At 43.3% G+C, this 16,114-nt stretch overlaps 1 protein-coding gene across 2 annotated transcripts in view; it reads right to left on the bottom strand.

Moving 5' to 3' along the window:
* The window catches only part of SPRED1 (sprouty related EVH1 domain containing 1), a 126,980-nt gene that overhangs the window by 37,612 nt on the left and 73,254 nt on the right, over window positions 1-16,114 (bottom strand). For both annotated transcript variants that reach the window (XM_074996941.1, XM_074996942.1), the window contains exon 2: window positions 12,757-12,931. In XM_074996941.1, coding sequence (XP_074853042.1) covers window positions 12,757-12,931 — 175 coding nt within the window. The remainder of the gene's footprint in view (window positions 1-12,756; window positions 12,932-16,114) is intronic.

The following is a 16,114-nucleotide window of genomic DNA, read 5'->3' as shown; positions in this document are numbered from 1 at the left end:
ATGGAGTTTCCAAAAGTGATATATTTATATACTGAGATAGAGTGAACCTTTACAAAATGCATCTCTGAATCTCTCAAAATCAGTCAAATATTTTTTCCCAGAACACAGTTTGTAACCTATTCCATCTGTTACTTCTGATGGGTGAACCAAATTAAGCCACCCTCCTCTTTTTTATTTTTATACTAGGTTCCATTACACGGAAGAAATGTGCAAGCCATAACAGAAAAGCACCGTAATTAAACAAAAAGCCAAATTAGTTAAGCACACTCTAACAAATAAGGCTTACAACATTCTAAAACCTAGGAATTTTAAGCTAAAGTATATTTCATAATGTTAATATCAAGTTAAAAATATGCCTATCTTTACATAGCCTGACAGAGAAGCAGATCTGACCATGTTAAAATGGGAGTGTAATTGTTCCAGGTGGACTAGCTGAAACCAGATCTAGGAAGTTGACTATAATAAAGAAAGAAGTGTGTAATTATGCCAAGTGTGTTTTGTGACATTTCACATTCCAGCAGAGATCTAAACAAGCCATGTAAGCTTGTCCAGCAGTAAGCCTCCCTTTCCTAAATTAAAATCAATATTGTTGGTGCCACTACTTTGACTTCCTTCCTAAACTATTACAGTAAACTATTTCATACCCAACATTCTATCATTCAGAACTCTCAAACAACCAGTATTTTAACCATAAGTAAATTTTAGTTACATTTTCCATAAGTACAGGAAAGTGAAAGTAAATACAGCAAGTACAGTATAAGTTCACAGTGTTCAATACTTCCATTGTCAGTAAATAAAGTAGTCTGCACACATTTGTTTGTTTCCTAATATCTCATCTTGTTTTTCCCTAGTGTTATGTATTGCTAGGTATACTTCTCTATTATTCAGAATATCTGGCAACCTCCCAGTCCTGAAGCTGCTGGATATGAAACAGTTTACTGTTCCATGCCGTTGTCAATATCATATGACATTTTAAGTATTTTATTTAGAAAGACTGCACTGAGTTTTTTCAATTGACCCAGCACGTGTAATTTTGAAGGCACTACATAGGATCCAGCTAACACTTGCTCATCACGAGTGTAATTTCTATAGTAACTGAAGGATTTTCCAAGTTAGGAACAGTGTCAGACTAATCAGTAATTACCTGTTAAATGCTTTAAGTTTAGTGAGGTTACATTAAAGAGAAGTTACTCACCGTAGTAACGATGGTTCTTCGAGATGTGTCCCCGTGGGTGCTCCACGATAGGTGTCGGGCTTGCCCCGGCGCCGCAGGTCGGATCTTTCCAGCAGTTTCTACCGGACCGCGCATGCGCCAGTGCGCGCTGCTCCCTTGCGCGCTCCCGGCCACGTGCGCGATCCGGTCCCCACCAGTTCCTTGACCAACCACCTCGGATGCTCCTGAAAAATACTAAACAGAGATCCGAAGCAGGGAGGATGGGCGGGTGGTGGAGCACCCACGGGGACACATCTTGAAGAACCATCGTTACTACGGTGAGTAACTTTTCTTTCTTCCTTGAGTGTCCCCGTGGGTGCTCCACGATACGTGACTACCCAGCAGTAACCCAAGAAAGGAGGTGGGTAATCGGGTTATGTGCAGCTTGCCCCCGAAAGGACCGCTGTCGAAAGACGGGTATCCTCTTGGAATACCCTGTGTAGGGCATAATGCTTGGCGAAGGTATCGTAGGATGACCAGGTCGCCGCTCTGCAGATGTCTTAACGCAATGCCCTTGAAAAAGGCTGTTGATGCCGCCACCGCCCTGGTGGAGTGAGCCCTAGGCGGAGCCAGTAAAGGAGTCTAAGTTCGTAGCACATTTTTATGTAGGATATGATGTACTTCGAGATTCTCTGCGAAGAGAGACCTTCTCCTTTTGATCTGGGAGCGAGAGAGACTAGGAGTTTATCCGTTTTCCGGAAGGACTTAGTCCTGTCTATATAGAAAGCCAGCGCCCTCCTCACGTCCAGGAGTTGTAGGCGCGCCTCTTTGTTAGAGTTATGAGGCTTTGGATAAAACGAGGGTAAAACTATAGGTTCGTTAATATGAAACTCTGAAGAAACTTTCGGAACAAAGGCTGGATGCAGCCGTAAGGTTACCGCCTCCTTTGAAAATACTGTGCAGGTTGGCGTTGCCATAACTGCCGCGAGGTCGCTCACCCTGCGAGCTGACGTGATTGCAAGAAGGAAGGTTGTTTTCATCGTAAGGAGACGGAGGGAAACTGTGGCTAAGGGTTCAAACGGTGGTCCCGTTAGCACGTTAAGCACCAGGTCCAAGCTCCACGAAGGTGGAAGCGGTTTCCGAGGGGGGTACAGGTTTACCAGCCCCTTGAGGAACCTGGTAACCATGGGATGGGCAAACACCGTGGGCCCTTCCTCTTCATGCCGGAAAGCTGATATAGCGGCAAGGTGGACCTTTAACGAGGATACGGAAAGTCCGCCTCTCTTGAGGTCCAGTAAATATTCTAATATTACAGATATAGGCACATCAAGGGGACCTAATTGCTTGGTAGAGCACCATGCAGTGAATCGAGTCCATTTCTGCTTGTAGGTCTTCCTGGTAGAAGTCCTTCAGCTACTTTCTAGGACTTGTTGCACTCCCTCCGTACATGTACTCTCTAGGGAGCTGAGCCATAGATTAACCATGCTTGCAGTCGCAGGCCTTGGGGGTGTGGATGCACTATGGACCCCTGGGCTTGCGTGAGCAGGTCCGGCGCCACCGGAAGGGGCATCGGTGGGCGGTCCGACATGCGCAGGAGCAAGGGGAACCATTGCTGTCGCTCCCAAGTTGGGACTACTAGGATCATGCGGGCTCTCTCTCTCCTGGCTTTCTGCAAGACCTTGTGGATGAGCACTGTGGGAGGAAATGCGTAGAGCAGGGGGCCCTTCCACGAGATCGTGAATGCGTCCCCCAGGGACCCCTGTCCCAGTCCTGCCCTGGAGCAGTATTGAGGGCACTTCTTGTTGTGTTGAGTGGCAAACAGGTCTATCTGGGGAAACCCCCATGCGTGAAAAAGCGGTCGTAGCAGATCGGAACGGATCTGCCACTCGTGTGTGAGTGCGAAGCACCTGCTCAGCTGGTCTGCCTTCATGTTGTGAGCGCCTGGGAAATACGAGGCTTTCAAGGTTATATTGTTGGCGATGCACCAGTTCCACAGCCGGACTGCTTCCACACATAAGGCACGGGACCGAGCTCCTCCTTGTCGATTTATATAAAACATGGTGGAGGTATTGTCTGTACTGATCCCAACTACTTTGCCTTGTATATAGTCTTGAAAGTGTTTGCAGGCGTTGAACACTGCTCTGAGCTCCAGTATATTTATATGCAGCGACTGTTCCGTAGGGGACCACAGTCCCTGTGTCACCTTTTCGCCCATGTGTGCTCCCCACCCTACGTGGGAAGCGTCGGTGGTGAGGAAGATAGAGATTTGTGGTTGATGAAAGGGTACCCCGTTAGCATGTTCTTGGGGTTCACCCACCATTGCAGGGATCTGCGCACCTCTGTCGTGGGCGACACCACCCTGCGGACGGCGTGTGTTGCCGGTTTGTAGACACTCGCCAGCCAATGCTGCATGCTGCGCATATGCAATCTGGCGTTCTGTACTACAAACGTTGCTGCTGCCATGTGGCCTAGCAGCTGTAAGCACGTTAGAACCGGCACCATGGGGCTGAAGGTGATGACTTGTACGAGGGAACCAATAGCGCGAAAGCGAGCATCTGTTAGATAAACCCTTGCTGTGATGGAGTTTATGCGTGCCCCTATGAACTCTATGTCCTGTGTGGGGTAGATCTTTGACTTCACCAGGTTGATGACCAGGCCCAGCGAAGAGAACGTGCTTGCTGTAATGCTTATCATGCGTAGTACCTCTTCCTTCGAAGCCCCTTTCAGTAGGCAGTTGTCCAGATATGGGAATATAAACAGCCCCTGTCTGTGCAGGTAGGCTGATACCACTGCCAGGGTCTTGGTAAAGACTCTGGGGCCGAGGAGAGGCCAAACGGCAGAACCGTGTATTGGAAATCTTCTTTGCCGACCATAAACCGGAGAAAGCATCTGTGAGCTGGGTGAATTGTTATATGGAAATACGCGTCTTATAAGTCGAGGGCTGCGAACCAAACTCCATCGTCCAGTGCCGTGAGAATAGAGGCGACTGTGATCATCTGAAAGCGTTGTTTGCGCAAGTACCGGTTGAGGCCTCGAAGATCAAAGATGGGCCTCCAGCCTTCTGTTTTTTTCTCTGTGAGGAAGTATCTTGAATAAAACCCTTTGCCTTGGAGTTGCTCCGGCACTCTTTCCACTGCCCCTATAAGCATAAGATGGTCCACCTCCTGCTTGAGTCTCGCTGCGTGGGAGGTGTCCTTGAGATGGGGCCTGGGTGGAGGTTGTGGCGGTGGGAGCGACTGGAAGGGGATCGCGTAACCCGTGGCTATGATCTCCAGTACCCATTTGTCTGTGGTGATCTTTTGCCACTGGGCGTAGAACGGTCGGAGGCGATGATGGAACATTAGCTTTGGATGACATTGCACGATGGTAGTGATAGTGCAGCCCTCGATCTGTCTGCCAAACTTGTTGCCTTTGGCCCTGCCCCGAGGATGCACGGCTCTGTTGGGAACGTCGCCTGGGAGTTCTATACTGTTGGTGCTGTTGATGCCGCCCTTGTTCGTAGCCCCTTTGGTACTGAGCACGCTGGGGTTGATACGGGTATCGTCTTTGCTGAGGGTAATACTTTTTCTTCCTGTATGGAGGGGTATAAATCCCCAAGGTTCTGAGAGTGGCCCTTGAGTCTTTACTGGAATGAAGGACCGAATCAGTTGATTCAGCAAACAACTTCGCGTGTCAAAGGGGAGATCGACAATCTTCCCCTGCAGATCCCTCGGGATACCCGATGTCTGAAGCCAGGATTCCCTGCACTTGACCACTGCCATAGCCGTTGAGCGTGCCGCCGTATCTGCTATGTCCAGGGCGATCTGAACTCCTGTCCTCGAGGCTGTGTAGCCTTCCTGCACGATGGCCTTCAGCACCGGCTTCTTATCCTCTGGAAGCGAGTCCATGACAGAAGTTAGTCTGGAGTAATTGTCAAAATTATGGTTCGCTAGGTGTGTGCTGCATAATTTGCCATTCTCAACGGTAGGGTAGAGGAGGAGTAGACCTTTCTGCTGAATAGCTCTAGCTTCTTGGCATCTTTGTCCGTTCCCCCTGCCTTGTACTGGGAAGTTTTCGACCTCTGTTGAGACAATTCCACCACCAGTGAATTTGGTTGTGGGTGACTAAACAGGAACTCCACGCCCTTTGCCAGGACGAAGTATTTCTTACCTGCTCTCTTGTTTATAGGTGGAGTGGACGCTGGGGTCTGCCATATCATGGTAGCGGACTCCATAATTGCTTCGTCGAGCGGAATAGCTATTTTAGAAGAGGCCGGAGGTCTCAGGTTTTTGAGGAGCTGATGGTGCTTCTCCTGCACCTCTGCTGTTTTAATGCCTTGCGTAAAGGCCACCCTTTTAAACAGCTCTTGGAACTGTTTGAGATCGTCCGGGGGGTGGACATCCCCTGGGGCCGTAGCCTAGTCGGGGGAGGACAGAGAGGAACCACTGGGGTAAGCCTCCCTTGAGCCCTCGGGGTCCTGTTGACGATGATACATCCTCTCGCTGGAGGCTTGCGAGGGAAAATCTCGGGGTTCCAGAACCAACACCCCCTGAGATAGCTGCGTTTCCGTCCCTGTCCGCGATCGCCCTCGGGGATAGTGAACCGTCTGGGGGGGACCTGTCCCTGGGGGTGTGCTGTCTATGCCCAGCGTGATAGGGGCGACCATGGCAACGCGGGCACGGTTCCTGGGATGGAGACCTGGACCACTCTCGAGGCGCATATCCCCGGCGTCTGGGGGAGCGAGATCGTCTGGGTGATTGAGACAGTGGTGAAACTAATCTGTGGTAGTACTCCAGGGGGTCAAATCCCAGAAAAGGTGAGGGTGGCCCAAGCCATGGTGACTCTGGCTGGAGGAACGGGGAGGGAGGCTCAGGGTAGACTGGGGGAGACCCCTGCCTCCTTGTTGGAGTTCGCAGCATAAGGGGAGGGCTTAGAGAGAGCAGCCCTGCCTGGAGAAGGGCTGTGGTGCCGGGTTTTCTCTGCTGCCTTTCCCCTCCCCTGTGGGGCTAACTCCGCCCCTTTCCGTGCCGGGGATCTCGGCCCCGCTGTCGGCGTCGCGCTTGGCACGCTTAACTGCGGTGCCGCGCGGGTGGTCTCCCCCAGCGCCTGCAGGTCACGTGCCTGCGAGCCCTGCACCATCGGCGCCCCGGGGGTCTGTGCCGCTAGCTGCGGTGCCGCCGGTTCCGGCGCTTGCCTGGCCACCGCTCTGACTGCAGTGCGGGCTGGCTGTTTAATCATCGGAGGCTCAGCCTCTGCCACGTGCGCTTCCGCGCCGCCGCTTGTTTGTAATTGCGGCTGGGGGCTATGTGCTGCACCCGTCCTGCTTGCTGTGGCTGCCGGCAGGGATCGGGTTGGAGAGAGCTTCCTCTGTTTTTGCACTGATGGGGTGAGGGACGCCACCTTCCTTTTATGGGGCGCTGTGGGTCCCTCTTGTTGAGGCCGCTCCGGCACGTCTGGCTGGAGGGCTTTATCAAAGAGCAGCATTTTTAGCCGCATTTCTCTGTCCTTCCTGGCTCTGGCCGTGAGCTTTGCACAGAAGGAGCATTTCTGGGTGACGTGAGATTCCCCCAGGCACCTAATACATTGACTGTGCCCATCGGAGGCCGGCGTAGCTTCGCGGCATGACTCTCACTTCTTGAATCCTGAAGAGGACATTGCGGTGAGTCTTTGAGTTGTTAATAGGGTACTTAGCACCTTCTCTGTGCTTGTTCCCCTCTCTCGGACCCAGCCTGCCGTGGCAGGAGGCCTAATGGCCTTACATCCCTGGGCCTCTGCTGCTCCTCTGGTTACTAAGGCTTTCTGCCTATGCTGTTATATACTGGTTTTTTTTTGTTTTTTTTGCAATAAGAGAAAACAACAAGCTAACTGAAAGACTGAAAAGAAACTCTAAAAACACTAAGAACATTAAATACGCTGACTGTGGCCGCAGCCTGAGCGGATTCCATCTGCAGCCGATGGCGGTTAAGAAGGAACTGGCGGGGACCGGATTGCGCACGTGGCCGGGAGCGTGCAAGGGAGCGGCGCACGCCGGCGCATGCGCGGTCCGGCAGAAACTGCTGGAAAAATCCGATCTGCGGTGCCGGGGCGAGCCCGACACCTATCGTGGAGCACCCACGGGGACACTCGAGGAAGAACAGAAGCTTTCCTAGCTACAATTTATTTGGTCAATTCACACTCTCAAATTACTTAAACCCTAACAATGTAAATATATATCTATATCTCAAGGCTCCCTGGTGGAAATATTTGACATTCAGATTAATCACACATTTATGCTGTCAAAATAAGTTTTCTTTCCCAGTTCGTAGCAAGAGTTCCTGTGGAAAAGGAAAACACTCTCTAGGCTGCTTTAAATCTGAGGATTTAAGGAAAAAAAAAAGAAATATATGAAGACAATTTCACACAGGAACAAAACAGAAAATTAATTAAATGTAGGAAGACTGTATATGGCTATGGGAAGGAAAACCAAAAATGCACATTTCTGAAAATTCTACTTTCCACAGATGAAGAATTCATATGCGGGAGATGGGAATGATAATGGAATATGATATTGGATATGCTCCAATCTGACAAAATTACACAAATGTCGAAAATCTTTAAACACAAATACTTCCACTGAATCTCATATGCTTAAATCTTGGCAGAATCATAGCCTCAATAACAAACAATTCAAGATGCTTTCAGGATGCACAAAGTTAAAATTGTTAGCCTTTCCCAGAAATTGCAGACATTTTATTTGCTTACACACACAATTCTAATGATGATTTTAAAACAACAATTAATTAAGAAGCCCATTTTAAAAAATCAAAGAATAAATATTGCTGAAGTGATTCAGGATGGAAGACCTGAACTCCATCTGTTCCACTTTGTTTCACAATAGTCTCTGCAGAACCTATTGTGAACAGGGTTGCCAACCCTCCAAGACAGTGTTTCCCAAATGGTGTTCTGCGGAACCCCGGGGTTCTGCGAAGTGAAAATAAGGTTTCCATGAGAAAATTCCATTAAAATAACATTTTATGATTTAAAAAAATATTTAAGCATTTATGAATTTTATTAAAAACAATTTTCATTTTTTTGCCACAAGTGTCCCTGTGCAATGCCTGATTAGTCATCGAGTGGGGACGATGTCACTACTCAGCGCTGTGCCCAGTCAGTAGTGCAACTGCCTGTTATATACGACCATAAAGCCCCATACTCAGTCATTTTGTGGTTGCTTATGTCAAAAATATTCAGCTTTATTAAGATGTGCAATTTGTCAGTTGTTACCCTTTGGTAGCACATACCTGTGTGCAAAACTGGGTTCTTAAATTACACAGCAACAAAAATGAAATACAGAAATTGTTTGACTGCCATGCCAGTTATGCAAATCCAACTTTCCATTAATAAACCAAATATAAAAAGAATTTGTCAAGAAAAGAGAAAACACTCTTCGCATTGAAAACTGCCAATATAATGCATATTAGCTTTTGAGTTTTGTTTTTTGCACACATTAAATGTGATTTTTGTCTTTAAAACTGTGCAGTTAAACTAAATGTTGATCTCTTGACCTTGTTTAGCATTTGTTTATTATCATCCTTATTATTTGTCATCTACTTTTTCAGCTCTGTATATAAGATTTGTTAGGGGTTCCGCAAAAGTCTTTCGAGTTTAAAAGGGTTGCATAGCCAAATAAAATTGGGAAACACTGCTGCAACACATTGGCCTGGAGAGTCTCAAGAAATTCAACATTAATCTTTTATGAAAGATTAAAAATCTCCAGAAATACATCCAACCAAAACTGATAACCCCATTGTGCAGGAAGACTAACTCTTTCTCCATTCCTTTGACAATAATACTAATAACTGTGGTGTCCAATTTTCTTGGCTTGCAGATAGAGATCTGTTTTCTTCCAGAGCAATTGCAAATAATTTCATAGGGCTACAACAACCAAATCTCAACACTCTTCAGATCAAACAAACACTTCTTCTCCATTTGCAGAAAAGAGAGGGGCATGGACTAAGAGTTACATGCCTGAATATAGAGTCTACAGTTGGACACTTCAAACTGGCATTACACAAATTTTAGCAACATAGGAAGAATGCTAATCTAATAGCTCTTAACATCACCTCTTCACTCTCTGACTGTCAGGGTAAGTCTATGCTGCAAGTAAGCCTGTACCTGACTGCAGGCTGAAGCCTGCACTTTGCATTTACACTGTAACAGTGCAGTGTACAAATCTATGCTAACTCAGGACTCTTCAGGGCTTGATGGCCCAAGCTTGAATTAAGCCATTACCAAGAGACTAAGGCCTGTTGCTTTGCATTTTAGCATAGCCCTGCTTGACTTGAATCCTTGGGGTCAGCTGGAAGTAACCCACAATTTTGTGGGGATACTTCCTAAGTACCCTCTATCCCAATAACTGGAAACCCACTATATTGAAAACAGAAGCCACTCTGCCACAACTTTAATGTTGGGTCATAATGATTCATAATCTTAGTCACATGCAACAGCATTGCCTACAAGAAGAATTTTGAATGTTAGATTTTGCTCTTCGCAACATTTTTTCATTTCCGGAACAAAACAATCCATGAACCAGTCACAGAATATTTGCTTTGTTATCCAAGCCTTCCGCTGAGACGTCCATACAACAGGGAGATGAGACTTTATGTAATTTTTTCATGGCACGAGGATTCTTGCTATGATAAACGAGCAGTGGTTTAATTTTCTTGTCTCCCTTGGCATTGCCACAGAGCAAGAGCGTCAGGCATTCTTTTGAGTCCTGGCGCACCTTTTTCCATTAACAGAAACGTAGGCTCATTTCGGCATTCGTTTCCAATAAGTGCCATCTCAGCTACATTAAACATCTGTAGTGGATCGTATCCTCTTTCCCAAATTCTCTCTTTCAACTTCGCCTTTTACGCATCAACTGGCTCCATGTCAGCACTCGCTGCTTCACCTTACATTCTAACATTCTTGAACCCATTCTTGAAGAAGTGGGTCTGTCCCATGAAAGCTTGTCACCTAATAAATCATTTTGTTGGTCATGTGCTACATGACCGCTTTTTTATTTTGATATTCTTGAACCCAAAACATGACTGGGAACTGTGGAAACATAGCTAACATTAAGTGTTTTTTCTTTAGAAGTACCTCCCATCTCCTGTTTCTCTTTATCCTTCAGGAATTCAAATAACCTCACTGTCTTCTCCTGAATGGCACTGAGCCTTATCAGCATTTTCTGCCTATGCAAGTTATCCAACCACATAGCCAACACTGTCTCCATCATTTCCATCACCTTGCCTCTTTGCTGAGCAACCTTTACAGAAGAATGCTGTGTTGTATGCTTAGCCTTTTCCATTATATCATCAGCATTCTTGGCAATGGTATGAACTGTTGTCGGAAGCAGGCCAAGATGGCAAGTAACGCTGGCAGCATGTTCACCATTTCTGATGCTTGTTATTACATCTACTGTCACAGCGAGACTCACACTAACATGTGGCCTCTTGCCAAAAACACAACTTTGCATCAACACTTGATTTCCCAGTCAGGGTTAAAGGATTACACAAATATATTAAGATAAAGTATGTGCACTTGCAATGCATTCACTCCAAGACTTACAGACAGTAAGAAGGACGCTGCAAAAGATTATGGTCCCTTGAAAAATGACGTAAGTGTGGATCTGTGTGATGTAAAACAAATTTAGTTTCCTGAATTAATTGATGACTTATAGGAAAAATGACTTATAATGGGGACCCCCTGTAAAATACAAGAGATGCTCAAACCCAGACTTCCCTAATGAGGGCCAGTTGACTTGAACTCCACTAACCCTGGACTTACATTGCAGCGTATACATGCTCTTAACAGACACACTGAGATAGGCACACTTTCCCTTATAAAATACTGTTTGAGGATGTTCCCACTTACCCTAGCTACCAGGTTAGGATGACCATATTTCCCGAGCCCAAATACAGGACACCCTGCTTCAGGGCTCTGGGAACAAGGGCTGCCACTCTTGTGGGGGCCTCTCTGGCTGTCCCCTATCTCAGGGTGTCAGGAACAGGGCTGCTGCCCCTGTGGGGGACCTACCAGCTGCCCCAGGCTTTGGTGCACTGGGAAGCGGGCAGCAGCTGCACCAGTGCTCCTCCTGGCTGTGGGGAGATAGGAACCGGGTGGCAGCCTGCATTGTTGGGGGGGGGGGGGAAAGGGTCAGCTCAGCAGGGGGCCTGAATACGGGGCAGTTAGCCCCTTTATTAAAATAAATTGGGATGCCTTCCTGGTGCTGAAACATGGGGCTGTCCCAGCCAAAACAGGATATGGGGTCACTTCTTTTATCCCAAGAGATGTCCAAAATCACCAGTGGTATCAGATGTTTTCACCTGAGTCACTACATTAGCTTTTGATTATAAGTCTTCCTTTGAAGTCAGGGACAATACAAATGCACAGCTTCCTTTTACCGTCGTACCAATCACCTATTCCCATTAGCTGCACAGCAACCCTTTCTCCAGTCTGTAATGGTATTTGTATTCACTGGAGTTTCTCACATTGTTTGCTCAGACTGCACTGGAAACAAGTTTCTTGCCTGCATTCTAGTTACCTTCCTCACTCTACTGGTATTCATATATAGCAGCTGCTTCCCAACAACTTCAATAACATTTAAATATATGTGTGGTAAGGTGTATGTCAGTGGTTCAGAAAGAATATAGTACTTAAAGCGGAGGTGGAAACATGTTCATATGAAGATGAGAACAATCAACTTCTGGTGGACGAGATTCCAGAAAACTAGACAGTAAATCTGCCCTTCAGAGCCAGAGGGTGTTCATATTGAACAGTGATAAAATAAAGACGGAAAATTCATCCGTACTGATGGAGGAGCAGTTACAAACACATGATAATTAGCAACACAGATCTAAAAAACAATTCAACCTTTTTGTCCTAGAAGGAAAATTCACACTTCATGTATGTAAGCGATGAAAGTATTTTTAAGAGTACGGGCTTGTGTACATGGACCTGAAGTTCCAACTGGAGTGTGTGAAGTGCGGTGTGCATAGTATGCTGTGCTTTACTATTCATTGTGAAATTTCAAGCAGTGCACTGGTTTTGAGTGTTTATTATACCTAAGTCCAGACAGCTTATATTCAAGCAATTACTAAAGACAAAATTCCTTAGGCTATGTGCAAAATTTGACCCAAAATAAAATGCTCATAGTCCAAGTGAAATTTCTTCTGAACTCATTTTTCTGCTAAGCTTCCAAATTGTTGAATTTTTGCCCTTCTTTGAATTTTGCTGACTCCACTGATTTTGCCAATGATCAAATAAAGAGATGTTAGTCTGAAGCTCTATTAGAAAGTCAGAAGGGAGAAAAAAAACCTAATTGTTTGGCAAAGAAATCTACAAAAAACAAACTAATTTGGAACTTCTTAAATGGCAACACAATTTTAGAGATTGTAGGAAGAAAGTTTTAGGGATTCAAAAAATAAAACACTTTACTCTTTTAGGCATTAGAATATTTAAAGAGTGTAAAATCATACTACAAAGAGTGCCAACATCTATGTTTACGAAGGGTAATTATTCTGTAGAGCAACAACATGTAGGTGTTACTTTCAGGCTCTATCAAATTATACACACATTGTATTCATAATGTAGTTTGTTACCGTTTTATCCCTGAGTCGTTCTCCGTGGATAAGAAAATCAGCACAGCTGTTCTCTTCCTGGTGAATGACTTTGAAGACCGTGACACAGCTTAGTCCACCCCCTCCAAGTGGTAACCATCCACCACTTGAGTCATCCCGGGTCATCACCACAGCTCGCACTCGTGCATAACTATTACTGAAAGAGATGCAACATGAATAAGTTAGCCATTTTATGTTTATGAAAACTAAGTGTCCAGTCTTATTTGAAAAACCAAGATCACATTAACAACAATAAAATGTTGTAAACTGATTTCTATTTTCATGAGTCAACCAAAGAGGAAGCAGAAGCTACAACCTGGAAATCTACCAAATATTAAACTATCTTTTAACATGCTTTTATTTTAAATCAAATCATTTAAAAATTGTTTTGTATGTATCTCCTTTTTCTTGGGCACTTTCAATAAAATTTCTTGTTATGGGAATTATCTGGTGATCAGACACACTAGGGGAGAAATTTTCCCAACCCATATTAGCATTCAATAAAGATACAAACAGCTATAGAAACCATATATTTAACGGTCCAACTATAGCAAGGAAGCATTAGTTTCTGACTGAAGACTAATTATAAAGTGAGTCAGGTTTCCACTATCAGTTATGCAGAAAAGTAAACAAATGAGAAAGGCTTGATCCTACTGCCTCTGAACTCAGAGCAGGATCAGGTTCTCCACTAGGAAGCCTGCCTTTTTTTCTTCTTCCTGTTTGCTTTACAAACTATATGTTTTCACACATTCCGTAAATTATGTTCTACAAGCATTAGACAAACAAATACAGCAGCATAAAGTCCTCTGGATAAAGAGAATCTTAACTGACAAATTTCTTCTGCTCACTGAACTACGCAATTTCTATGAACATCTAAAATTACTTGTTGCTGAAGCTGCACTTTTAAAAGAACACTAAAAACTTATTTTAGGATCATTTTCTCCCAACATCATCTTTTTCTGTTTTATATATGATTAAATTTACTTCAATTTTACATTTTGTATCGTTTTTTTAACACTGTAAAACACAGAAATGCTCACCAAAATTTTAAAAAACATTTTCTATTGATACAAGAGTCTCTGCCAACTTGCTTTGTTTTTAAAAAAATGGAAATGCGAGTATATGATCTTTAATTTGCATCTTGTTATGCTTAAAAGAATTAAAGAGAGTATATGGTTTACGAAGGAACTTGTGTGATTGTTCCATTTGCACAGTCATTCATACGCTTCATAAAAAGCAATCCACTATTTTACAAGTATGAGAATCATCTTATATTTGGCTTGCACTGGCGATCATGAGAGAGTAAACCTGAGTGAGGTTATATCAACTATGAGAACTGAACTAGAAATTTACAAAAAAATCTGTACTGAAGTACTATTTATAATAAAATGCCTCTTTCTGGGATAATAAAACTAAAGCCATTTTTTGTGGCTCTCTTACTTTAACTTTTAAATTCAAATAAAATATGCACTATGAAACATCTAAAGATCAAATACACAAAAGTTGTGCAAATGGGACTGTAAAAACTGGAAAATGAAAGAAGCTTCCACAAAAACATGTTTTTAGATTTGGGTGTCATATAAAAAACAAGTTATTCACTCGACCTCTCTCTTTTCTTGCTAAAAATTGATAGTTGATAAACATTTGCTATGGTCTGTGTAATAACTATTGGAGCCATCTCAGCACCACAATCAATCCTGAAAAGCATCAAAGCAGCACTGCCAGGCAGTCACTCATTCTTATATTCCAAGAATCAGCCACATAATCAGTAGGAGTTAAGCTTAATTTTCATAGTGTACTATTACTGCAAGTCTAATAATCGGTCTCACATCTAGATTAGGAGCATTTCAGCTGCAAAGGCAACATCTTAACATATCTGCTTCTACATTTAAAATCCATTTACTTCAGAATAGCTCTGGGCACTCCTCTCAACATCATATTTGATGTCCCTTCTGAGCAAAATCAAGAATATTAGGGCTTCCCTATAAACATGAGAAAACAGTGGATGATGCCACAAATTTGTCTGACAAAATATCACATTCCTGCTGTCTTTCTACCAGACTAACTACAAATTTGATGCAAAGAAACAAAAGTCCACAAGAATAAAGTTCACAAACAAGCAGAATAAAGACCTTGAGAGGTTTCAGAAGTAAAGTTTGGAACTTACCTTTGCACATTAACAGAAGTACTTCTTCTAATATTACTAATTTGTATTTTTACTATATCCCAAAATACTTGCCAAGTTACAGTAATACTTCACGATAATCCTTTGGCTTAAGTGTACCATCTATCTACTATGTATTTTAGAGAGTTTGATCTAGAACTCCTTCTAAACAGTAAGATCTAGGGCCAAACAAACAAACAGTTTCCTTTTATTATAACTTAAAGCAACATTAGAATTTGGTTGTGCCAGGAAAATGGGATGTGCACAGAATGAGAATGCCTTTCATAAAGCCTTACAGAAAAAAATCACCAAATCAAGTAGTCTTAAAAACTGACAAAAATGAGTGAATATTGAAAGAGACTCATCAAGATGCGCCAGAAAAATAGGCAGAATCTGGAAAACAATTACTCCTTAACAAACCTTAGAGAAAAGAGATAAAACAGAAAAAAATTGAAGTAATGCTCTGTCTTGGCGCAGCTAAATCAATGCTTAAGGTTTGCAAATTATAAGAAAATGTTACTGGAAACCAAACTGACTGTAGCCCCCCCGCCTTTATTTATTTTATTAAAACACAAGAAATTGTAAGAGTTTATAGGGACAAAGAAAAAACAGCCCCGTTGGAATTCTCAGTTTAAAAATTCACTTAAAAAATTAAATGAAAATAATAACAATCCCTTTTTTAAAAAATCCAAAAAATTTCATAAAAATAACTTGTATTTTTGAAAAAATACAATCATTTACATAAAACATGCACATTTAAAAAAAAACCCCAACACCACCACGTTAATTACGGACCTGAGTAATGGCACATAAATCTGCTTGTTAAGCGTATTGAGCTATGACAACATTCAAGCCACAGATATTTTGATAAACTTCTGTGAAATCCATTTGTTGTTGTTAAGGTCAATGAGCACACAATTCCAAAATAAAAATTCCTCACACAAATTAAGTTGGTGAAGTATATTAATAACTCCTTCATACTAAAATGATGAAAACTTCTCATCTAAACATTAACTGAATTAGGACTGCCAAATTATTAAAAATTATGATTAATACAGTCTTAATCACACTGTTAAACAATAGTAGAATAGCAATTTAAATGTATTACATTATAAATATTTTGGAGTTTTCTTCTATGTTTTCAAACATTTATTTCAATTACAACACAGAATACTA

The sequence above is a fragment of the Carettochelys insculpta genome, chromosome 6, assembly GCF_033958435.1.
Source record: "Carettochelys insculpta isolate YL-2023 chromosome 6, ASM3395843v1, whole genome shotgun sequence".
NCBI lineage: Eukaryota > Metazoa > Chordata > Testudines > Carettochelyidae > Carettochelys > Carettochelys insculpta.
Note: the sequence above shows the minus strand (reverse complement) of the source record. Positions and strands in the feature narration are given on the sequence as shown.